The 20,582-nt window shown below is 38.7% G+C and overlaps 1 protein-coding gene across 13 annotated transcripts in view; it reads right to left on the reverse strand.

Moving 5' to 3' along the window:
- The window catches only part of GRIP1 (glutamate receptor interacting protein 1), a 342,714-nt gene that overhangs the window by 235,098 nt on the left and 87,034 nt on the right, over window positions 1–20,582 (reverse strand). For 5 of the 13 annotated variants that reach the window (XM_026092399.2, XM_026092398.2, XM_026092395.2 and 2 more), the window contains exon 1: window positions 3,065–3,542. The exons of 5 other annotated variants lie outside the window; for them this stretch is intronic. In XM_026092399.2, the coding sequence (XP_025948184.1) occupies window positions 3,065–3,197 (133 nt within the window). In that variant the 5' untranslated portion in view covers window positions 3,198–3,542. Of the gene's footprint in view, window positions 1–3,064; window positions 3,546–20,582 lie in introns of those variants that run through there. 3 more of the 13 variants (XM_064508746.1, XM_026092396.2, XM_064508791.1) reach the window with 2 other exon arrangements.

Below are 20,582 nucleotides of genomic sequence, written 5' to 3' on the forward strand. Positions count from 1 at the left end.
TACCCATTATGTTCACAGTGTAAAGTCTCAGGGAAATAAATATGACACCTGCACTACTAATGTCAATACATTTTTGTGTAACAAGATTATTATTTTAGTTATTTTAGTATTATGTAGCGCAGAAATAAACTCTCAAGAAAAGTAAGATAGCTGATGTTGCATGTCAAAACAAGAATATCCATTTAACTGAATCCAAATGAACAAGTGTCCAACAAAAGAGGTCTGACTCAAGAGCTGGAGTCTCCTTTTTTATACATAGGGAGCTTTAGGCATTACTACACCTTTCCTTCATCCTGTTGTGTCCTGGTATTACAGCTCATTCAGTCTTTCATGACAAAACTTCAGAGGAGTAAAGACAGTATATCTAACAACATGAACTACAATATTCAAGCACAACTGGGTAGAGGACACAATAAAGTCACCTTTTCCCCGTGATCCCCAGAGGCCTATGCTATTTTTAACACTGCTTTCTTTCTGTTTGAGCTTTTGGTTGTGCTAATGTAGTTTCTGCACTCGCATTAATTCTATCTCCATTCTAAGCAATATTATAAAAGGGAGGAAGAGAGAATAACAAGCCCATAAAGTGATTGGCTCAGACAATCTTCAAATGCAATAGTTAATTGGATATATAACTCATATATACAAGACGACCCTTGAGGAGGGGTGGACAACACTATAGAGAAAGGAAACATCCTAAAAAAAGCTCCTGCTCTGTTCAGTTGAGTGAACAACAACTCTCTGATTTCATTAGCTCCGATACTCTGAAAATCATACCAACAAAGAGATTCCTATTCTCAAGCTTGTGGACTTCTTAACATAGCAATGCAAAAGGAATAGCTATTAAAAAGTCTGCAATTACTCTAAATTTGAACTGCACACAGCATAATACCAGGCCATAATTAAATTAAATGTGAAACATTTCATTGTTCCTATTACATGAAATGCAGTTTCAAGAGAGCATTTACAGGAGCACCAGCAACATCTCTTGACATTGTGTACATCAATTTAAGTAGGTACCACACCTATCCAACCAAACCAATGATACAAACAGCACACAGAAAGACCAGACAAAAGAGGCATTTGAGGAGTGACTGTATTTGATGTGGTATCTCTGTAAAAGACTCTTCCCTTCCTGATGGCTGATGAACAAACAAATCTGTAGGGCTCAATCTCCCCTGACATGTTTTGTTTAAGTAACTGCCAGAAGTTGCAAGCTACTTGTGTGTCCGACTCTACAGGACAGTAAATTATTTTGATTATTTACTCTGAGGACTATGATCACTAGTATAAGCAACATTCAAGGTCAACTACAAAATCTAACACAGATTCATCCACTTTAAAATACTTAGGACCTCCACAGGCTCAAGTGTGAAAGAAAAATATCCTTTTATTTTCTAAGTAGAATAAAAATAAAAAAACTATTAGACGTTCGTCTCAGTCTTAGTCCCTTACACTAAGTCAAGAGCAATAATTTATTAAACAATGTTCAAGAAATCCTTATTACATATGACAGATTCGGGAGGGTTTTTGCTTTCTTATTTAAAAGACCTTCAAGAACAATCAGCTAGGGAAATATTTTGACAGACTGCTTCGACACAGTCATTTGACTAGCATACTAAAGCAAAAAAAGTTGCCTATCATTAACTTACAACATTTTCACATTCTTCAGTGCTACATAGATTTAAATTTTTCAGTTCCTGTATACAGTATTCCATGGTAATATGTGACCTGCTAAAACAGTATTGCCTCCCAAAATAGATCTTTTCTATGAGAGCTCAGTCTTAATAGCATAGATAAATTCTAAGATGATCAGCATAGTAAGTTTTCTTAAAAATGTAAAACAGTAAGGATTTTAGTATGGAGAAACCTAGTAAACAACCAAACTCTCTACATTAGTTTACTTCTGGACATAGGCAAGCATGGTGCACTTGGGAGAAAACCTATATAAAATCTCTCGCTTCATAATTTTCCACATAATGGCAGTACCCTGTTGCTCTAAAGCACAATCACATATATTGTCTTAGAGCAAATGTAAGGTTTTCAGGATTTATTTCAGCAAAAGGGAAATGAAGCCAAATGATACAAAAAAAACCCTGACAGCTACTCCAACGGTACATACAAAGAAAAGTACATCCAACTTCAGCTGCTGAACAAAAGACATAGCTACACTGCAAAGCTCCCAAACCACTGGTCAGAACAGCAGAAACCTTTTAAAAAGATAATTTTTGCACATGACTGATTCTACTGCCCACATCTTGCACTGACAAAGCTGCATAATAAACTCAGTGAGGTCTGCGCGTAGCTTCCCTTGCATTCTCCCCGCAGGCATTTCTGGGCATTTCCAACCCATGGGGAGAAGTCAAAGGTACAGGGAATAAATCCTAATGCGCTGCAATTTACCGTACACATTTTGCAAGGGGACTTGAGAACAGGCAGTTTATTTTGGTTTATAGCAAACTACTGCAGTCATGTGACTGCAAACAAACAAAACCGGCTACTTAATTCTTCATAAGTGATCCCAGACGTGCAGCGACAAAGCAGCCCACTTGAGTTACTTTGCTGAAAGAAGCCGGTCACAGCGTGGGCTCCAGGAACGGACTCTCACTCAGTAGCCAACACCAATCGTCAACTTGAACTTATGAATAAGCAATCACTGCCTTTCTATTGCTTTGAAAATAGCCACAGCGGGCTTTACAAAGGCATTCGACAATGGCTATCACCACACCAGTTTTTGAAACAAAGCGTTTTAACAAAAGGTTTGCAACAATATGACTCAATTAACTGCACCTGAAATATTAACCAGGTCTACAGACCCGCCTACTTTGAGTGCGATACTGCCACTTCAGCTCTTTTTTATCCCTTGTCGGCAGTCACAGGCAGATAAATCTACAACGTGAAGCTAATGTTTTAATACTTGCACCAGGCTCAGATTCCACTGTGTGAGAAATACTGTTTGGATTTCTTTTGGGTTTTTTTTGGTTTTTTTTTTTTTTTTTAAATAATAATCTTAAAAGCATAATATTTCTCACAGACAAAGGGAAATGAGGTTATGCAAAATACTTACTTCGAAAATGCTCCGAGGCATAATAATAGACATCCTCATAACCCTCGTGGTAATCCTCCTCTGGCCGGTACTTTTTGCCTTTTCTTCTTCTCGATCTTCTTATCTGCTTGACAAAGCCCAAGAAGCGCTCCATCTCCTCGCAGCACCAACTCGCAGCCCCTTTGCCCTCGGCTTCACAGGCAGCTGTCCGAGCACAAATGAACCGCAAACACGCAGGCAGAGCTGCACCCTTCCACCAGCCACTCCAGCACCATGAAAAAAACCCTCCTTTATCTCAGCGATGCCTAGAAAGCATATTCTTTTCCCTTTAAAAAAGGGGGGGGGGGGCGGCCTTTATCAAATCTACTGGCTGGAATATTTCAACATGAAAATACATAAAGGAGGAAAATACTGCAGTGAAAAGAGAAACTCTAGATTTCAAGCAGTTATGAAACGAAACACAACAAAGTTGAAGAGATCTGCCTGCCACCAAGTGGAAGCCCGGCACTGAAATCTCCCTATCCTATGTCTCCATCATTTGAAGAGGGGCTGGGAGGCGGGGATACATGTTAGTCAATGGACTGAACCATATCTCCAGGCAAAACAGGTTTCCAGTTGCCAGTTAAATGCTATCCTAGTATTTATACAGGCAGAGACTCAGGACCCCGTTTGAGTTCATTTGTTCTAAGAACAGGAAACACGCTGATCCATTTTTGGCATCACATGTGCTGGATGAATAAATAGCAAAGTGGTTTAATCCATACACACAGCCCACTCACCGGCAAGTGTGTGCTGAATGTGTTAATTGGAGCAGCAGGGAGAAAGCTCAGCAGCTGCTAAAAAATGACACATATACCCACTGGGCATTAGTGTATTCTAATCACTGTTAGATCTAAATATTAAAATGCACTTCACAGACAGGTTTCTTATAGAGCTGGCGAGGCTGTACGGTGACAGGCAAACAAAGGAAGCAACAGCATAAGCACACCCTGCAACACTCATTAAAAACCTAGCGGAGTTTTAAAAACTTTACAATTAAGCTACAGCAAGGGAAATTATCCTTTGCACAGGATGACACTAGGAGAAAGCCTGAAAAGGTGCCCAGGATGTTTGCTTACTACTTGTCTGAATTCCACAAGCATTCTCTAAGATAAGGCTGGAATTTCATAGGCATTTCTGAAGAAGTTTCCCTCCCTTGCAAGAACAAAAGCAGTATCTGCTCAAATCCTACCATACTGGCATTTACTACCGAGTTTGCTTCATAACTGCACTCCAGCAAGCCAAGGGAGGTGTCTATGCCAGCAGGACATCTCCTGTCAGCTGGCACAAGCCCAGAATCAATCAACTCCCTCCGTCTAATCATGCACCGAGCATGGTCACCTGCATCCACTGCTCTCAGGAAATGCCATTTTCCACCTATGAATACAAGAAAGTCATAGTGTCTTCCTGTAAAATTGATTTTACAGGATCATCACCTGGAAAATGAACAGCATGCAGAGGTGGCATTAATTTCTGGTGATTCATTAGTTTACAAAAAGCAAAAGCAAAGCAACTTAGGAAAAGTCGTAAAAAGTAAAGCAAAAGCTACGATTGCAATTTATCACTGTTTCAATAGAAGCATGCAGATATTGGTCACATTTTAGTTTGGATTTTCTAGTTTTGCGTAGAAGTAGTACAGTAAGCTGGATCTGCTGTCTGAGAGGGTTAAACACATGCACAATGGAAGCAGGCAGTCAAACTCTTTTGGGGCCTGTTCCAGCTTCCCAGGTATTTTAAAATAAGACAGCAGCAGAAACACACCCATTTAGCTGGCAAAGCTGACGATCCTGAATGTACCTAGCAAGCTCTCCACAGGAATATACTCTAATCCTCCTTGACCTCACCAGGCCCCGTTTTTCCACTGTGAAAATGCAGCTACTATCAGTGCTTGATGCACACCCTGAGGTCACTACCAGCATTATTTTTAGCATGGTAACTTTTATAAGGAAGTTAACTGTGTTTTTTTACATGCCTGTTTTTATCACACAGCTTACAACTTTCAAAGGATAAGAACTTATAGGGATATTTCACCAAAAAAAAAAAAAACAACAACAACAACAAAAAAAAAACCAAAAAACCCCCCAACCTTTTGGTATGGATCACTGTCTACTCTGAAGGTTTCAATTCGGATGTCTTTTCTGTGCTCTGCCACGAAGCAGCAAAAACATTAAATTAGCATCATGAAACATGGAAAACAAAAACTTAGCCTATCGCAGAGACAGCACTCTCCTCTCTGGAGATGGAAATGATATTTTGAGGCCATATTTACTCCTACAGAGCACTCTCACTGACAGTCATGTGAAAATTTACTTAGAGTAAGAAAGTTAGCTGTAGGTCAGAAACATTCATCTTTAAGTCACAAGTCTTGCAGGCATCAATATTTGCTAAAGTTAAATTATAAATGTCAAGTCAAAATGATACAGCTACTTTTAAAAAAAGGAGAAAAGTGGAAAAATTTCCCTGTTTCAGACTGCCCTCTGAGAGCTGAGAACTGAAAACTGTCATATGCTTAGCTTTCACCAAGCAAACACACCTTGCTCCAGGACTGCTGTTGTTAAACACAGTGTTGCAACAGAAGCTTCTATTTGAGAGGTGGATTCCACGGTCCTAAACACACCTCGAAGACAGCCAGCCCCCAAATACATTTCAGACCTTTCCATTGCAAGGCAAACAAATTAAATATGCAGACAAGGTGGCAATCAAAAGATTTCAACTAGCACTGTAAGCACCAGTTGTAGCATACCAATTGCCTCACCATTTTCTAGGAGAAAACCAATTTTCCTTTGGGTGAGTTCTGAGCTTTTGGAAAAACGCATCTTTACCTTGCACAATAGATCTTCCCTTCTCTCGCCTACGCTTGTGAAGTGCATCACTAGGGAAGGATTCATTGTGCATGCTCATGTTGCTAATTTAGTAAAGCAGGAAAAAAATGCACTAAACTGTATTATTGCCAGCGGTCAAGGTAATGGCTCCCACATACCTGGTAAAGGAGGAAAAGGCCTGAGAGGGAGCGCTAGCACAACTCTTCGCGTAAGCACAGGGGAGTTCATGCTCTGCTGCTCTTCGCTGTATCCCAGCAACTACCACTGCCAGCAAAGGACAGGCTACACCTCTCACCCCAGCGGTGCCAGAGCAGGTGTTACCCACCGCTTCTAGCCCGCAAGTTGACAATCTGAGCAGCACCTCCTTTATACACCTGCTTCCTTTTCCACGAACGTAAACTGCAGAGATAAAGAATGTCGGGATTTGTTTTTTTCTTTTTTTTAACCTAGAACAACATGAGCTCTTGATGGGAATTTCTCCTTCCTAAAATATTTCGGTATTTGGGGTAATCTAAAAAGAAGAAAACATCTCAACTGTTGACAATGGTGCTATATATTGTCATGAATATTATGTCTTTTACTATACTATACAGGTTTCTGAACAACACTTACGTTTCATATGCATTACATACTACCTTTACTGCTTTGTTGAGAACACTGGAGACATTCATTAGCTAATCCTCATGCCATACCTGTAAATATTTTATAATAGTCCTACTTACAAATGTATAAGCAGAGAATTCAGTTTCACAAACACAGTTTACTGTAGTTAAAAAAAAACAGCTTTCCTATTGCTCAGGATTCACCCTTCTGTAGCTCCTTGTGGTGAACAATTCACTTTTTGACAAAAATGAACAGTTATTGCAACCCTCTCCTAGAAAATGAATAAAAAGTACCCTAAGAGACTGTCAAAAAGCAGGAGCATACTGGGTAACAGTTCTAGAAAGGCATACTGATTTAATGGGAGGAGCAGAGGAAGAAACAGAGATTGACACTGAACTTTTTTACCATGCAAAACATCAGAGATGACAGCGCACTTCATCCGTTAGTGACAAGGAGAATAGGATAATTGTACCCAAAGTGCATAAAATAAGGTGGCAGTTGATATTCTGCATTAGAATTTGGGGACTCGATTTTCTGGTGGTCAGTGTCACAACAGAAGTTGCAATGTGAGTATGACTAAAACCCTTTGGCTCATCCTTTCTCCAGGAGTACATCTACTCCAAACAAAGCAACTGCTCTGTTGATATTTCCACGGTAGTTTGCTTAGAAAACACAAAGATAGCCACACTGCCTCCAGCATCATGCTGATAAAAAATTTTGCCAAGTGACACCAGGTGGATAGTAACATTTGCTTTCTCCATTCTGATAATTAATTTAACGTAAATTACCAGGAACCTCTATCAAACTCGACCTGACTGAGGTCAGTGACTTGCTGGGAAAGACTTCATGGCAGTAATCAAATATACCATCAAGACACTGTCCTTTCCAAATAGTTAAGCTGGGATGTAAATGCTTTTGCAGAACCAAATTAGGCCAATTCTATAGAAGATAGATATTAGTGTTTAGGCTTGCCTTTGTGTCCCTAGCAAAGATTGGCTTTACATGTAAACACACATGTTAAATGCTTGCATTCAACTTCTTACTTGCACAGAATTAGACATGCAGTTACCTAGGTAAAATTTCACAAGAAACATACTGGTTTTCTATGGCACTTTTTCCAGTATTTGGGAAAAAGAACAGGGAAAATGTTTTGGTATGCATGGATAAGCCATTAAGGTAGTAAATATTTATCAGGGATTTCCATCTGAGTGGGCTTGGAAACCTGGTACTTTGAAATCAGAGTCTAAGTATTAAATAGGCCTCTATAATGTTTAGTATAAATATAGCAGGGAACTGGCACCAAGTATTAACAGTTTTAAGCAGATATTTTAAATTCATTTCATCGTGTTTTAGCATTTAAAAGAAAAGATTTTAGCTGGAGGTTCCCTCCTGTGTCTCCCCCTGCTTCTCCGGGCAGCCTCTAAGAGCTTTGTGTGGTGGGAAGGAGCACTCTCTCCAGGATGCGACCACGCAAGGGAACGCAGAAAGGCAGTGGGAGACAGTTGCGTCATGTTACCTCTTGGGACAAAATACAGAACTACAAATGCAAAATAGAGATGAATATAAGCAACTTATGGAGGCTGTCTGAACACAGAAAATAAGGGGTTTTTTTCCCCCTCTTTCCTCCTCCCCAGAACCCATAAAGATATTGCAAACCTCAAGAGGTACGAGTGGACCTTTTCTTCTCTTGCTCCCTTTCCACTGTGAGATGTGTTTTTGATAATCTGCTGTCATCGTTTGTGGAGACCAGCAATAACAGACAAAGGATCTTCCAAAAACTGTTCTCCTTATTCATTTTACTGTGTCATCTTGCCTGACCTTCTGGTTTTTCAAGAGCAGATGTTCATTCAAATATCATAGGTCCTCACGTTAAGGCTGCAATTTTCCACTCAGAATTTGCCCTAAATACATTGGTGTAAATCATGAGTTTATCTATTTGAAAATCATCAAAAGTCTGTGGTTCTCAATCTGTCAAGAAGCACTGTAAGCACACGTGGCCCATATATGCACAAGCAGTTTCACGTACAAATACAATATTGGGAGGAGAAACTAGCAGCCTACCATTCCCCAACCTACTCTAGCACCATCCAAAACCCTTCCATTTAGCAAGCTTCTCAATACAAGTTGCATGTCCTTCCACAAAGAGGCTTTGAGAGGCTGTTGTAAGCATGGGACATAAAAGTCTCACACTGCACTTCTCTCTCATTTCACAGTGGAAAAAACACTACAGAATAACCCATCTAGCATCTCTGGAACAGTGGTACATGAGAAGTGTGATGAAGTATTTGGATGGTGATAGAGTACAGCTACTCCACTACTATTATTTTTAAAATTGAGTACTTTTTATCCATTAAATAATCAGCCTGTTCTGATTTTAATGCAGTACACTCAGCTTCATGAGTGCTCACTTTTATATACTTGTCATTCATTGCTCACACCAAGTCACTGGGTATTGTTTCCTTCTTTCCTGAGTTAAACAATGTAAGACTTATAAGCAGGATTACAGCTTTTCTGTCAGCTAATCGTTAATTAACTAGCAAATTGTTTTTGCAAATGAACACACTGATTTTCAAAAGAAACTTGCAACTCCCAACAAATACTTAGAGGAGTTATTTATTCATTTTAACATTCCCAAAGATTTTGCTTTTCACAAAGACTCCCTCACAAATAAGTGTGTAAATAAAACTGTGAATGCCAATGCAATGAATGAGGACAGAAAAAGGAGAACACAAAGGATATAGGAAGAGGCTACATTCATTTAGTGGGGAGCAGGGAGGGTTGTTTAATACAAGAGCATTGTCTCTTGTATATTGAGAAGGCTGAGAAATTTTTGTAGCACTGTTTTAAAAGGGTCAGTTGTCAAGTTGAATTTGATGCAGAATGTATGCTTCGGGGGAAAAGAAGATTTTCTTTTTCTTTTTTTTCTCCTCAATTCAGCTGAAACAGTTTATTACACATTCTATTTTTTCCCTCTCTGCCACCTAGCATATTTGGCTTTAAATAAGCTACTAGTTATAATACACAGATAGGCAGAAACAAATGTTAACTTGACCAATGTCAAAGAAATACCCACAACTTGGATAAAATTAGGCACAAAAAAAGTTTGAGTTTGCTTAACATTTTGTGATACCAATGGTCACTCTAAAAACAAAGATAAACAGAGTACTATTCTAACTATATTTAAAACCCCCAAGGGCTGAAACAGTGGACTGCTATTTTAAAATACTAGAGCTAGAATACAATCTTTGAGATGTCTGAATTAAAGGTATTTCCATCTTTCTAAAGAAAAGCAGCAAATAGCCAAAGGGAACACTACCACGATTTTGCATACTGTGCTTGTGTCCACTTATGCATAAAGTATATCTCAAAACAACTATGAAATACATATGGAGCAAAGCGTGCTCCTCACTGAGTAAAACCCATCATAGTTCCCTAATTTTTCAGTTTTCAAAAACTGCACATTTCAATTTGAAACACAATTAAAGTGTACATAGAACACTGGAAGAATAACGAATGACTTAAATTACCATTCTCTAGAACAAAAATACCTAGCACATAGATGAAATGAAGCTCCTTACATAAAAGCATCGAAGTATTTTGTCACCTGTGGAGTATATTCCACATCCTACGGGAGGTATGTTGTGCCACCGAGCAGGATGGGAGGGGGTGGGATTTATCCCTCTATAGTTAATTGGCAGTGGAAGTGCTGAATCTGATGGCTGGGAATTCAGGCACGCCACAGGAGAATCCATCACTGGATGTTCCTTCTCACGTAAAAGTTCACGCAAGAAACTTCTTATTATGCAAAATTAAATATATTTAACTTTTTTTAAAAAAAAAACCATCATGCTATTAGCAAAAATGTTTGTGAAGAAGCAATATGCAGATTCAGGCCTCCTATACATCCTCCTGCAGATGCTTCCTATCCTACTCAATAGGACTTTTCCCCCATCCTCCGTGGCCACAGCCTCACAGTGCAGTGAGCTGTAAGTAGGTATACATGAATATTCCCACAGATTATCCCACCCTAATTCCACAGGAGGAGAGAGAGAGATTTCATCTCAAAACACAATGAACTAGCATGATATGTAACACTAAAGCAATCGCCAGGTGCCATCTGAAAGAAAACTCATCTTCTAACTGATATCAATTCTCTGTGTCAAAGATATATGAAACCCAGATTGATGAACTCTTTGGTACAGAGGCACTTCTGTGCTCCCTCAGCAGCACCATCCTGGGTGCTCCATCTCCTTTCTTAATAATATTTAACAACAGCAATCATTTGGTGGCAGTGAAAACCTACTTAGTTTCATTATTGAAAACATCCACCAGTGACGCATTGTGCATCTGTTTGATCAAAGAATCAAAACTTTTGTCATTTGCTTAATAAATGGAAGGAGTAGTTAGGAGCAGAGGCAACAGAAAAGAAACCTAACAGGGAAGACTGCAGCTAGGAAACTAGAGCAACGGAAAAGCCCCTCTGGGAAAAAAACAAACAAACCAAACCAAAACCCAGGAATCTGGAAGGTGATCTGTATCCTGAGCCCCCTCTGTTACATCACGGTCAAGGGTGGATAAATAGAAAGATGTTACTGCAGGTAGGCTCAGACAAGAAGAAAATTCTGCTCAACAGTCAAAAAAGACAGCTACAGGCACATACTGCATTATGATCATGTGAATTTGGGAGTAAGTGTATGTAAATCTTTATGCATATTAGGCTATCATCTGGATGCCTGGGGCACAGGCCAGCAGGATGGTAATGAAAAATCCAATAGTTCAGCTAAATTAACCCTTCTCCTCCTCTAAATACCCTCCACACCCAGTTGTTGCCTCTTTCTTTTTGAATCCTGAGTTTTAAGTAGATTCTCTGCACAATCTGTACTTGCGAAGCATATCAGGTAAAAAGAGAACAGAGCAGAAGAGAAACTTGAAAGGCAAAAGGACAACTTCACATGTAACATTGCATTAACGAGACCTAAGTAAACCTGTCCATAGAACTGAAGGATCATGTTTTCCATCCACAAGACTTCTGCACAATAGCAAGGCCCATTGAACATTACTATGGTACTTCATCTCCCTCACGCCAAACAGCAGTTTGGCAAATTAGAGTTACTGACACCTCTTTACAGATGAGGTTTGGCTGCCCCCCTTCCGTCCCCGTTCCAAGGGCACAGAACAGGTTCTACAGTTCAGGTTATAATTTGTTTCCTATCGCAAGTCCACCTTCTCTGCATTCAAGAGAAAAAGGGAAAACCTGCCTTATAATGTTGCTTTGTGGTTGAGAAAGAAAATATAGACAAAGTAAATACACAAACTTCAAAACTGTTCACTTCTCAGTGAAACTGTTCTTGGTTATGAATGTTAAGAGGTAAACCACAGGAAAAAAAATCATTACATTTTGAGCCTGTAACACTCTACCCCTTCTGCCATGAATTTTGCCATTTCAGATGCATTTCAGATTTGCTGGCAATTTATTGTGACAATAACACCTTCATAATATAACACTGTGGGCCTAAATACAAACTGATGACTTGCTCTGTGTTTCACCTTTCACAGGGTAACAATACAGGATATAAAACTGCTGTTTCTGTTTGTAAAAGACTATGAGATCACTGACCTTAACATACATTCTAGAAGTCACAGGATAATTGAGGTTTCTTCTCTTGGAAAGTTAACAGTTCCCAAACCAAAGATTATTTGACAACTGACCTCCTATGGTGCTTAGCAGTGGCTTTTCAAAGTCAAACCCTAACTTTTCAAGCTCCCCCTTGGTGTTGCTTTGTACCTCAGAACTTACTTCATCACTTTGTGATCCTCTTCCTCATTAGTAAAAACAAATGCTTAAAAAGGTGTTCTCAGGAAGCTCTCCCTAAAACATCCACACTATTCCCTGATGTAACACATGTTTCCACCCTCGCTCACCCTTCCCTGTTCTCTTCAACCAGGGAGTTGTTCTTTCCTGGTCTACAGGTTATCATAGCAATCTGTTACTGCAACTACTGGAGTTACAGCTTCCTATGCTGCATGTAAACCTAAATCAAAAAATGCATATCAAATGTGTATCTTTCATAATTGACAAAGAAGAACAAAAGACCAATGCACTGCTCCAAAAGCAAGTTCCATGTTTCCTAATGCATACATGACGTGACAGAGCTTGTAATTAATTACTTCAAAATACAAGAGACCAAGCTACTCAAGGACTTCAGCCTTCACCAACATTAACCCAAGGATAAAACAAAAAAATTAAGGCCAGAGAAATTTTTGACAGCTAGCGTACAAAACAGACACAGCTAACCTCACTATCCGGAAGAACTTTGTAATTTATTGCAGATATTCCAGCTGAAAAGCATTTTCACTGTTTTACATGCTCATTATACAGATAGAGACAACGTTTCTAAAACACTAAAATTCAGCTTGCATGTGGATTTTATAAGCTGACTTGTTAAATACTGGTATTTTGAATAGTCAACCATTAGAATTTTGTTCAGAACAAGCCATTAAAACAACCGTATATAGATGGCCATGAACACATTCCCCCTAGGTTTTATATCACCTTTGTGCAGAGAGTATCAGATGACACTGATTGACATTTAAGATTCTTTAAAAAACGCTTTTGGAATTTGCAATTCTTCTTCCCCAAAAAATAACAACAACAACTTAGGTCCGAGTTTAACTCTTAAAATTTTGGCTGCAGTATTCTAACCAAGGAGGCTTTTTAGATGTTTACAGTTTACTACCCTACTCTCTACTCTTGGAACTGGTTTGCCTGTAAATTATTCCATGCACTACCTACTTAACTGGTGATCACAGCCTTTTTGTATTTCTATAATTTAGGGTCTCACTCTGCAAAAACTCCTAGGAGCCCACCCTCTCAAGCTGTCCCGCTGAGTTGAGTGGGACTCTGGCTGTCACTGAGCACGATGATAATCTGCAGCTGCTGCACCAGGCTCTTACATCTGCATTGATAATGTCGTGTGCTAACTTCAGACGTAGTTGTGCCACAAGCTTCATTTTACTTAAGAAAAATACCGGTGAAATGGGAATAATCCCACACTGGTAGAAAAAGTGAACTCATCTATTGGGCCTAAACAATGCATTCTGCAAACTAAGGGTGATAGTTTGACATTTCGTTTTCCAAGAAGTCTAAACAACCACAATAAATTTACAAATGTAGACATGCCACACTGTTAAATTTCATTTCACGGTCAGTAAGCAAACATTACCAAACTGTAAGTACTGTCATCCTCTGTCTTTTTAGTTAGAAATCTTGTAGCCAGTAACCGTTTGACCTTGAAATATTTCACAGATGAATGAATTGGCTTAATTTGCTCGTCACTTTGTTACTGATTTTGCAGAACTGCAAAGTTAGGTCACATTTGCTCTGATTTCAGGGGGAACGACTACTCACCCACTTTACAGTAACTTTAGAACCTGCATCATCAGTAACAGTCACTAAAACTACATTAACGAACCATGTGTCCAAACTACATCACAAAAACCCCATTTTGAAATTAAAAATGCTAAGATAATACAGAAGCTAAAGATAATTTTCTTCGTAATTAGTATTCCTAGCATTATTTTAGTGCAAAAACATAAAAAAGTAAACTTGTGCACTATTTTTACGGACGTTCTAATAAATCCACAAAACTACAAGAAATTCTTATTTTATGAAGCCACTGGAAATTTGTGGCTCGCTGTGAAGGGCTGACCAACTGTTACAGTAAGCAGACATAAGATTCTGTTCATCAGGTTTTTCTTACATGGACTGTGTCTACACATCAAAAGATAAAATCACAACCCTATTTACTCAAGGGATATATATTATTCTCTGATACTGATACTGCATTTGAAACACTGCACGAGACTAGCAATACAAAATAAATAACCAAATATATACGACTGCTAACTTTTTAATGATTTAGATAGCTTAAAAATTCTGTTCGGTTACAAGACATCATAATTCATTGCCACTCCAAATCTCAGTGAATACATTTAATCACATTTTCACAGAGAATAAATATTCATTTCAGTGTAAGTGCCAAATACAAAGTCTAATTAAATACGAATTGCAAAACTGAAAAGGACTTAAAACTCCAATAAGTTGTAAACTACTATAAACAAACAAGGATGTTTGAAAATATACATTTTACATATTTCAAGAAAATGAAAACAAAAAGCAAATTAATGTTGATTTGCAGTAGTATTTGGTTGTTGCTAAGCACGTCCTTTTTGTCCCAAATGGTTCCATTCTGAAACATCTACCATCTTTATCCTAAAAACACATATCAAAATAATTAATTTCACACACTGCAAACAGCTACCTGAAATAATTGAGACTGCTCAGATAATAAAAGGAAGCTTAATTCTACACAGGTTTGGAAACGGTTTCTCCTACACAATTTATTTCCCTTTAGTCTCCTTACACTGGTGTCTTAATTCTCATTCGGAGCCACTGATTTTAAGAGGGCAAGACCGCTGGCCGGCGTGTTGGCTCGCACCTCCTTTTATCCCCAGAGCCATGGGACAGTCCCATCTGTCTATAATTTCCATGGTGTGATTTTAGACAAAAAGGCAAAATTTTTGGGGCAGGCTCTCTCTTGTTCAGTAATAGTGATTTAAATTTACAATTATGATTACTATTTCCTTTAAAAATGAGTTATTTGAACACTATAATCTATTGAGGCCAATGGGAAAACCTTCATTGACTTTCAAGGAGGTTTTTTTTGTCAGATCCTGAATTCAGGAGTGAGAGGCTCCTCTAAGAATACCTAAAGAAAATCACATACATGCAAAGAGGAGAAAGGGGGAAAAAACCCTTATTTTACTTCCTATGTTCTTGGTGTCATGAACTGTTAAAAATTAGCACAGAATCCGAAAGCTGAGATTTGACAGGTAAGGGGAAAACGAAAACATACAGAGTTGGAGGAGAAAACACACTCTGCAGTTCTGTCTTTAGGAAGTGACAGCTCTGTAATATGGTGCTTTTGTGTCACAGAACTGACAACTGTCACAGTGCCATAACAAAAATATAGGAATGGAAGAATTTCTGTCACTAATTTTGGAGAAAGATAACCATCTGTTTTAGGAAAACTATTCTATATTCTTCAACAGAATATATGCTGGTTAGGTGAAATCAAATTCTATATTAATGCATGCATTAATGATTCATGAGCAGTCATGTCTTTTATTTTACATAGCATATTTAATAACCTCTTGAGGGAAAGATAAAAAATTATGAGTCACATTTAAGTTTATCAAAATGAGGATTTAAATTAGATTTAATAAGACAGCTCTTGCAAGTCAGTGCAGCCAGTCTTCCCAGAGTCCCTTCTGATGCCACCTGCAAGAAGGGAAAGGAAAAACATGATACTGATTATTAACTTGGAGGCATTGTTGCCAGCTCCAAGAACGTATTGTGTGCTTGATAAAATTTAAAAAGCTGCTTTAACACCAGCTTGAGGAGTAAAGTAAATGAGAAACTCAACTTGTATTTCAAGAACAAGTTTAATGCCTTCAAAATTTAGGATAAAAGCTTGAAAATGTAATGTAAAGACATTCTACCAGTCAAAAAGCAAAATCAACATAAAGCTACTAACTTTTTTGCTTTTTCCCTCCCTCCAATTTTTTCCCCACTTATATGGATTTTGAAATCTGTGTTAAGATTTTTAAGTCTGATGCTGACAACATTGTGCTGTCCATCAAGTAACTGATTTGAGTTTAGAGTCCTGCATTCTTTAGGCAACAAAAGTTAGCCTATACATTGGGACACCATTTAAAATAAGGCTGTGTTTCTAAACAATGGGAAAAATATAGGAAAGCCAAAACATATGCCCATTTGCAAAATGCAAGGTGAAAAAACATTCCTGATTTCTGGGAGAAATCAGCTGTTCTTCAGAAGCTCAGAACTGACGTACTAGAGCTGGACTTTGGTCTGCATCAGTGAAGCAGTCGAGGGTCACCGCGACCCATGGGGCTGCTACCATTCCCGTAGGCACCAGGGCGCTGCAACCACAAAATGATGCCCATGGCTGTAACGCTGCATGAGGCACAGCCTCACCGCATCCTGTTCTTTCCGGTTCTCGCTCATCCGCCCACTTTCTCCTCCCAATGAATAGTCTGAGCTCAAAGGGCTTGGACCAAGTAGCCCATTATCACTACTATCAGGAGTTATACATGGACCGACCATTATTCACCAAAGGAAGACATGAGTTTCAAGGTTTTTTTGGACTATCAGCAAGCTAATTTGCAGTGAATGCTGCAACAGATGAAGTCACAATATTTGAAACGATATTAAAATAGCAGCACGGAATGGCAGGGGATTGTCTAGAAATGGGGTTATACTAATGCATGTATAAATTTACTTAAAAATTTATGCAGAACGATGCATTAAACTAATGGCCCAACTGCAAGTGAAGAATTGCAATATTCAAACCACATGCAGGCCTTCTTCCAAACTCATGTGTATTTATTTTTCTAAAGAGCACATCAACATCCATTAAAAACAGAGAGAACTAATTTTCATCCTCATGATTATGGTCAACAACTCATTCAAACTCTTACATTAATTTAAAACTGGATCTAAAACTAAGGGCTAGTCATGTGTGGTCATTAGAAGAGTCCACGGCACTTTCATGTAAGATAGGTGACTGGTCCTGATGTCTTGGTCAAAAACCTCAACAACTGTTGGTAATTACACTACATTTGCATAAGTACATTTTCCCCACTATTGCAACTGGTGAAGCTATGACTTGTGATAAACAATCTCAAAGCTATTAGTAAACATCTTTGAGAACTCAGGGAGATAAAAGGCAACTAGAAAAGGTCAACTACAGTCTTCAAAGAAAAAACAAAGCAGGAGGGAGGGAGGGAGGAAGAGAGATCTTTATACAGTTGGCATTAAACTTTCATTCATGGAAAAAATGGAATAAAAAATAAATACATAAAACAAAGAGTTTGAAGGCACCTGGAAAAAAACAAGGAAAAACAGCCAACCTGGATTTCTGATGAGCAAATCATGCCAAATCAACAGCAAGATAGCAAGCCATGTGGACAGAGAGGACACAACAGGTGTCATATAACATTCTTATAAGCAAGCAAGACATATCACTCTTTTAAAGAGAGTTTGCCTGTCTCAGGGTGAACACAAAATTGACCGGAAAGCTGTATCATGATCTTTAATTAATGATTCAATATACAAACAGAAAAGCAAATCACTTGGATTTTTTTTTGGATCTACTGCTATTCAGTATTTTACCTTCTGTACATTATATACTACACATATTCAACTCTGTACATGCAATTTCAGTACATATATATCTTGCTCATGAATAAATGTCAAGACATCACCAGTCTTAGAGGGACTGCAAGCGCTCTGGATGATTAGATTAGAATATAAAATAACCAAACTGAAGTAAACATCTGAAACAAAACAGGATGCCATTCAATAGGGACAAATGCAAGATATTCCAATCAAACAGGAATATTCAACTATATAAACTGCGGATGAAGAACAAGTGATTAGGTTTGGTGTTCCCTGAAAATCATCTGAGATCACTGTCATTCTGAAGCTGAACCCAACTCCATAATGTCCAAAACGTGCAATCTAGGCAAACATAAAAACATCTCTAATAGGATAGGATGTCAGGAATAGCCTGACAGACACAAATTTATTTATCCACTCTCCTCTACACTGATCTCAACTGAAGTCTGTCCAGTTAAGATGTCACCGTTTCTTCTCTCTCCACCAAAAAATGAACTAAATGGAAAGAGACCTGAAGAGAGAATGCATGAAGATCTTTTAAATTTAATCTGAAAAAAAAATTAAATGAATTGGGGCTGTATAGATAAAGTGGAGAAGACTGAGGTAGAAACAGAATAAATAGAGTACAAAAAAGTCAAAAACTGCAGGAAAGAAAGAGAAAACTTATCTTCCATACCTACAGAAATTATGAACTTACATCTCAGAAACAAAGATTTAGGTGGAACATAAAGTAAAACATGCTGCAGAAAAGGGTGGTGAAGTGTGGAATGGTCTTACAAAAACCCCAAGAAATTCAACAAAGGCAAATACCAAGTCCTACGCCTGGGATGGAATAATCCCACTCAACAGTACAGGCTGGGCACCAGCTGGAAAGGAAAGCAGCTCTGCAGAAAAGGACTTGAGGGGGCCTGGCAGACAACAAGTTGAATATTAGTGGCACATCCTTGTAGAAATGAAAATCAACTCCATACCAGGCTGTATCGGTAAAAGCACAGGCAGCAGATAAAACAAAGTCATTATTCTCTGCTATTCAGCACCTACGAGGCTGCATCTGCAGTCCCATTTTGGTCTCCTCGGTACAGAAAAGGAGATGGCCATACTGAAGTGAGGAGGGCAACCAACATGACTGAGGGCTGGAGCACACAAAGTACAACGAGAAGCTGAAGGTACTGGCTTTGTTCAATCTTAAGAAAGAAGGTTAAGGGGGAATCTAACTGCTGTTTTCAAGGTTATGGTGAAGACAGAGCCAGACACTTCTCAGAGGTGCACTGTGAAAGGATGAGAAGCAATGAACACAAGTTGCAGCATGGGAAATTCCCATTATTCCAGTTAAGTGGGGGGAAGGGCAGGAACAACCCACAATAAGGGTAGTAAAACACTGAAGGTTGCCCAGAGAAGAATTTCCATCCTTAGAGATATTCAAACGCAACTGGGTAAGTGCCCTGAGCAACCTTATCTACTTCGAAGTTGGCCCTGTCTTTGAAGTTGGCCCTGCCTCGAGCAGTGGGTTGGACCAGACGACCTCCAGCAGTTCCTTGCTACCTAAAATACTCTGTGATTCCTTGTGATACAACCTCTGTGAGGAATGACAGAGACTGTGCCTGAGGCTAGAAGCTGGCCTAAACAGTCTCCAGGGGCTCATTCCAGCCTTTTGTTCTGCAGTTCTGAAGCCTGAAAGGTGCTAAAGAAATCTTCATACAGAATATGTGTTTTTGTCTCTTCTATTCGTACAGTGCCTTCCTAGTTTATTTTAGTTAACAAATTATAACTACAAATAGATATACAATATTACATGCTTAGAAATTTACTATTGATAAATTCAGAAATTAATTTTAGATGTTAAACCACCTCAGCAACAGCAAAAAAGAGAGTGGAGAAAGTTACCTTAGTTAGCATATAAGATTACATTTTTTGAACACTCACTTGTCCTCTCTGAAACATCCGGAGAGGCTCAGAAGCGCTCTGCCGACAGCCAGAGCTGGAACCTCCCCTGAATATTGGCCTTGCAGTGTGCAGTGAGAGGAAAACATAGGGCACAGTGATTGCAAGCAATTTTAAAACCCCTTCTTAACTTTGAGGGCCTTCAGCAGCACAAAAGACAAAGGAAGAGTGGCTGCATTGCACAGCTTGGGGATCTTCCAGGAAGATTTCCAGGAGTAAACAAAAAACCTGTCAGTTGATCACCTATGAGCTTTCTAAAACCTATTTCACACTGGAAGTATGATCATACAGCCTACATGCTGCCTTATTTACAGTATTTCAGAGAGTCTAATTGCCACAGATAACACCTGGAGGCAGCAACCAGGCATGGAGAACTAAATGTTAAGCTGCTATCTTTTAATAAAGAAACTGAGGACATTCTTAAGTCAGAAAGTTCTCTAACAGTCTCTCTCCTATCTGGATATTATTCTGTCTGCTCAGAAGCAAAATAAAGAGGCCTCTTTAAACTTGAGACCAACACTGATTTTTTTTTTCCAGTTGAAGAGGTAATGTTTTGTCCACATCATAAATAACTTGTTGATAAATACACTAGGATTAAAAAAAAAAAAACCCGCCACGGATAAAAATGAAAGAGCTTGGAACTGTTTTCATTCATCCATCAGTTGTGTGAGACACCACAGCAACATCAGTTATCTAATGTGACTGATTTTATCAGCTTACCAGAATAAATATTGCCTGCACAATCAAGGTCACTGTTTTTTGTCATATTTCATGTAAGCAAAAACATGACTACCACCTTCCATGACCACTTCTGTAAAATTCAAAACAAATAAGTAATACAACTTCTGTGCTATTAAGAAGAAAATGGCATGCC

This window comes from Dromaius novaehollandiae, chromosome 1 (assembly GCF_036370855.1).
Source record: "Dromaius novaehollandiae isolate bDroNov1 chromosome 1, bDroNov1.hap1, whole genome shotgun sequence".
Lineage (NCBI taxonomy): Eukaryota > Metazoa > Chordata > Aves > Casuariiformes > Dromaiidae > Dromaius > Dromaius novaehollandiae.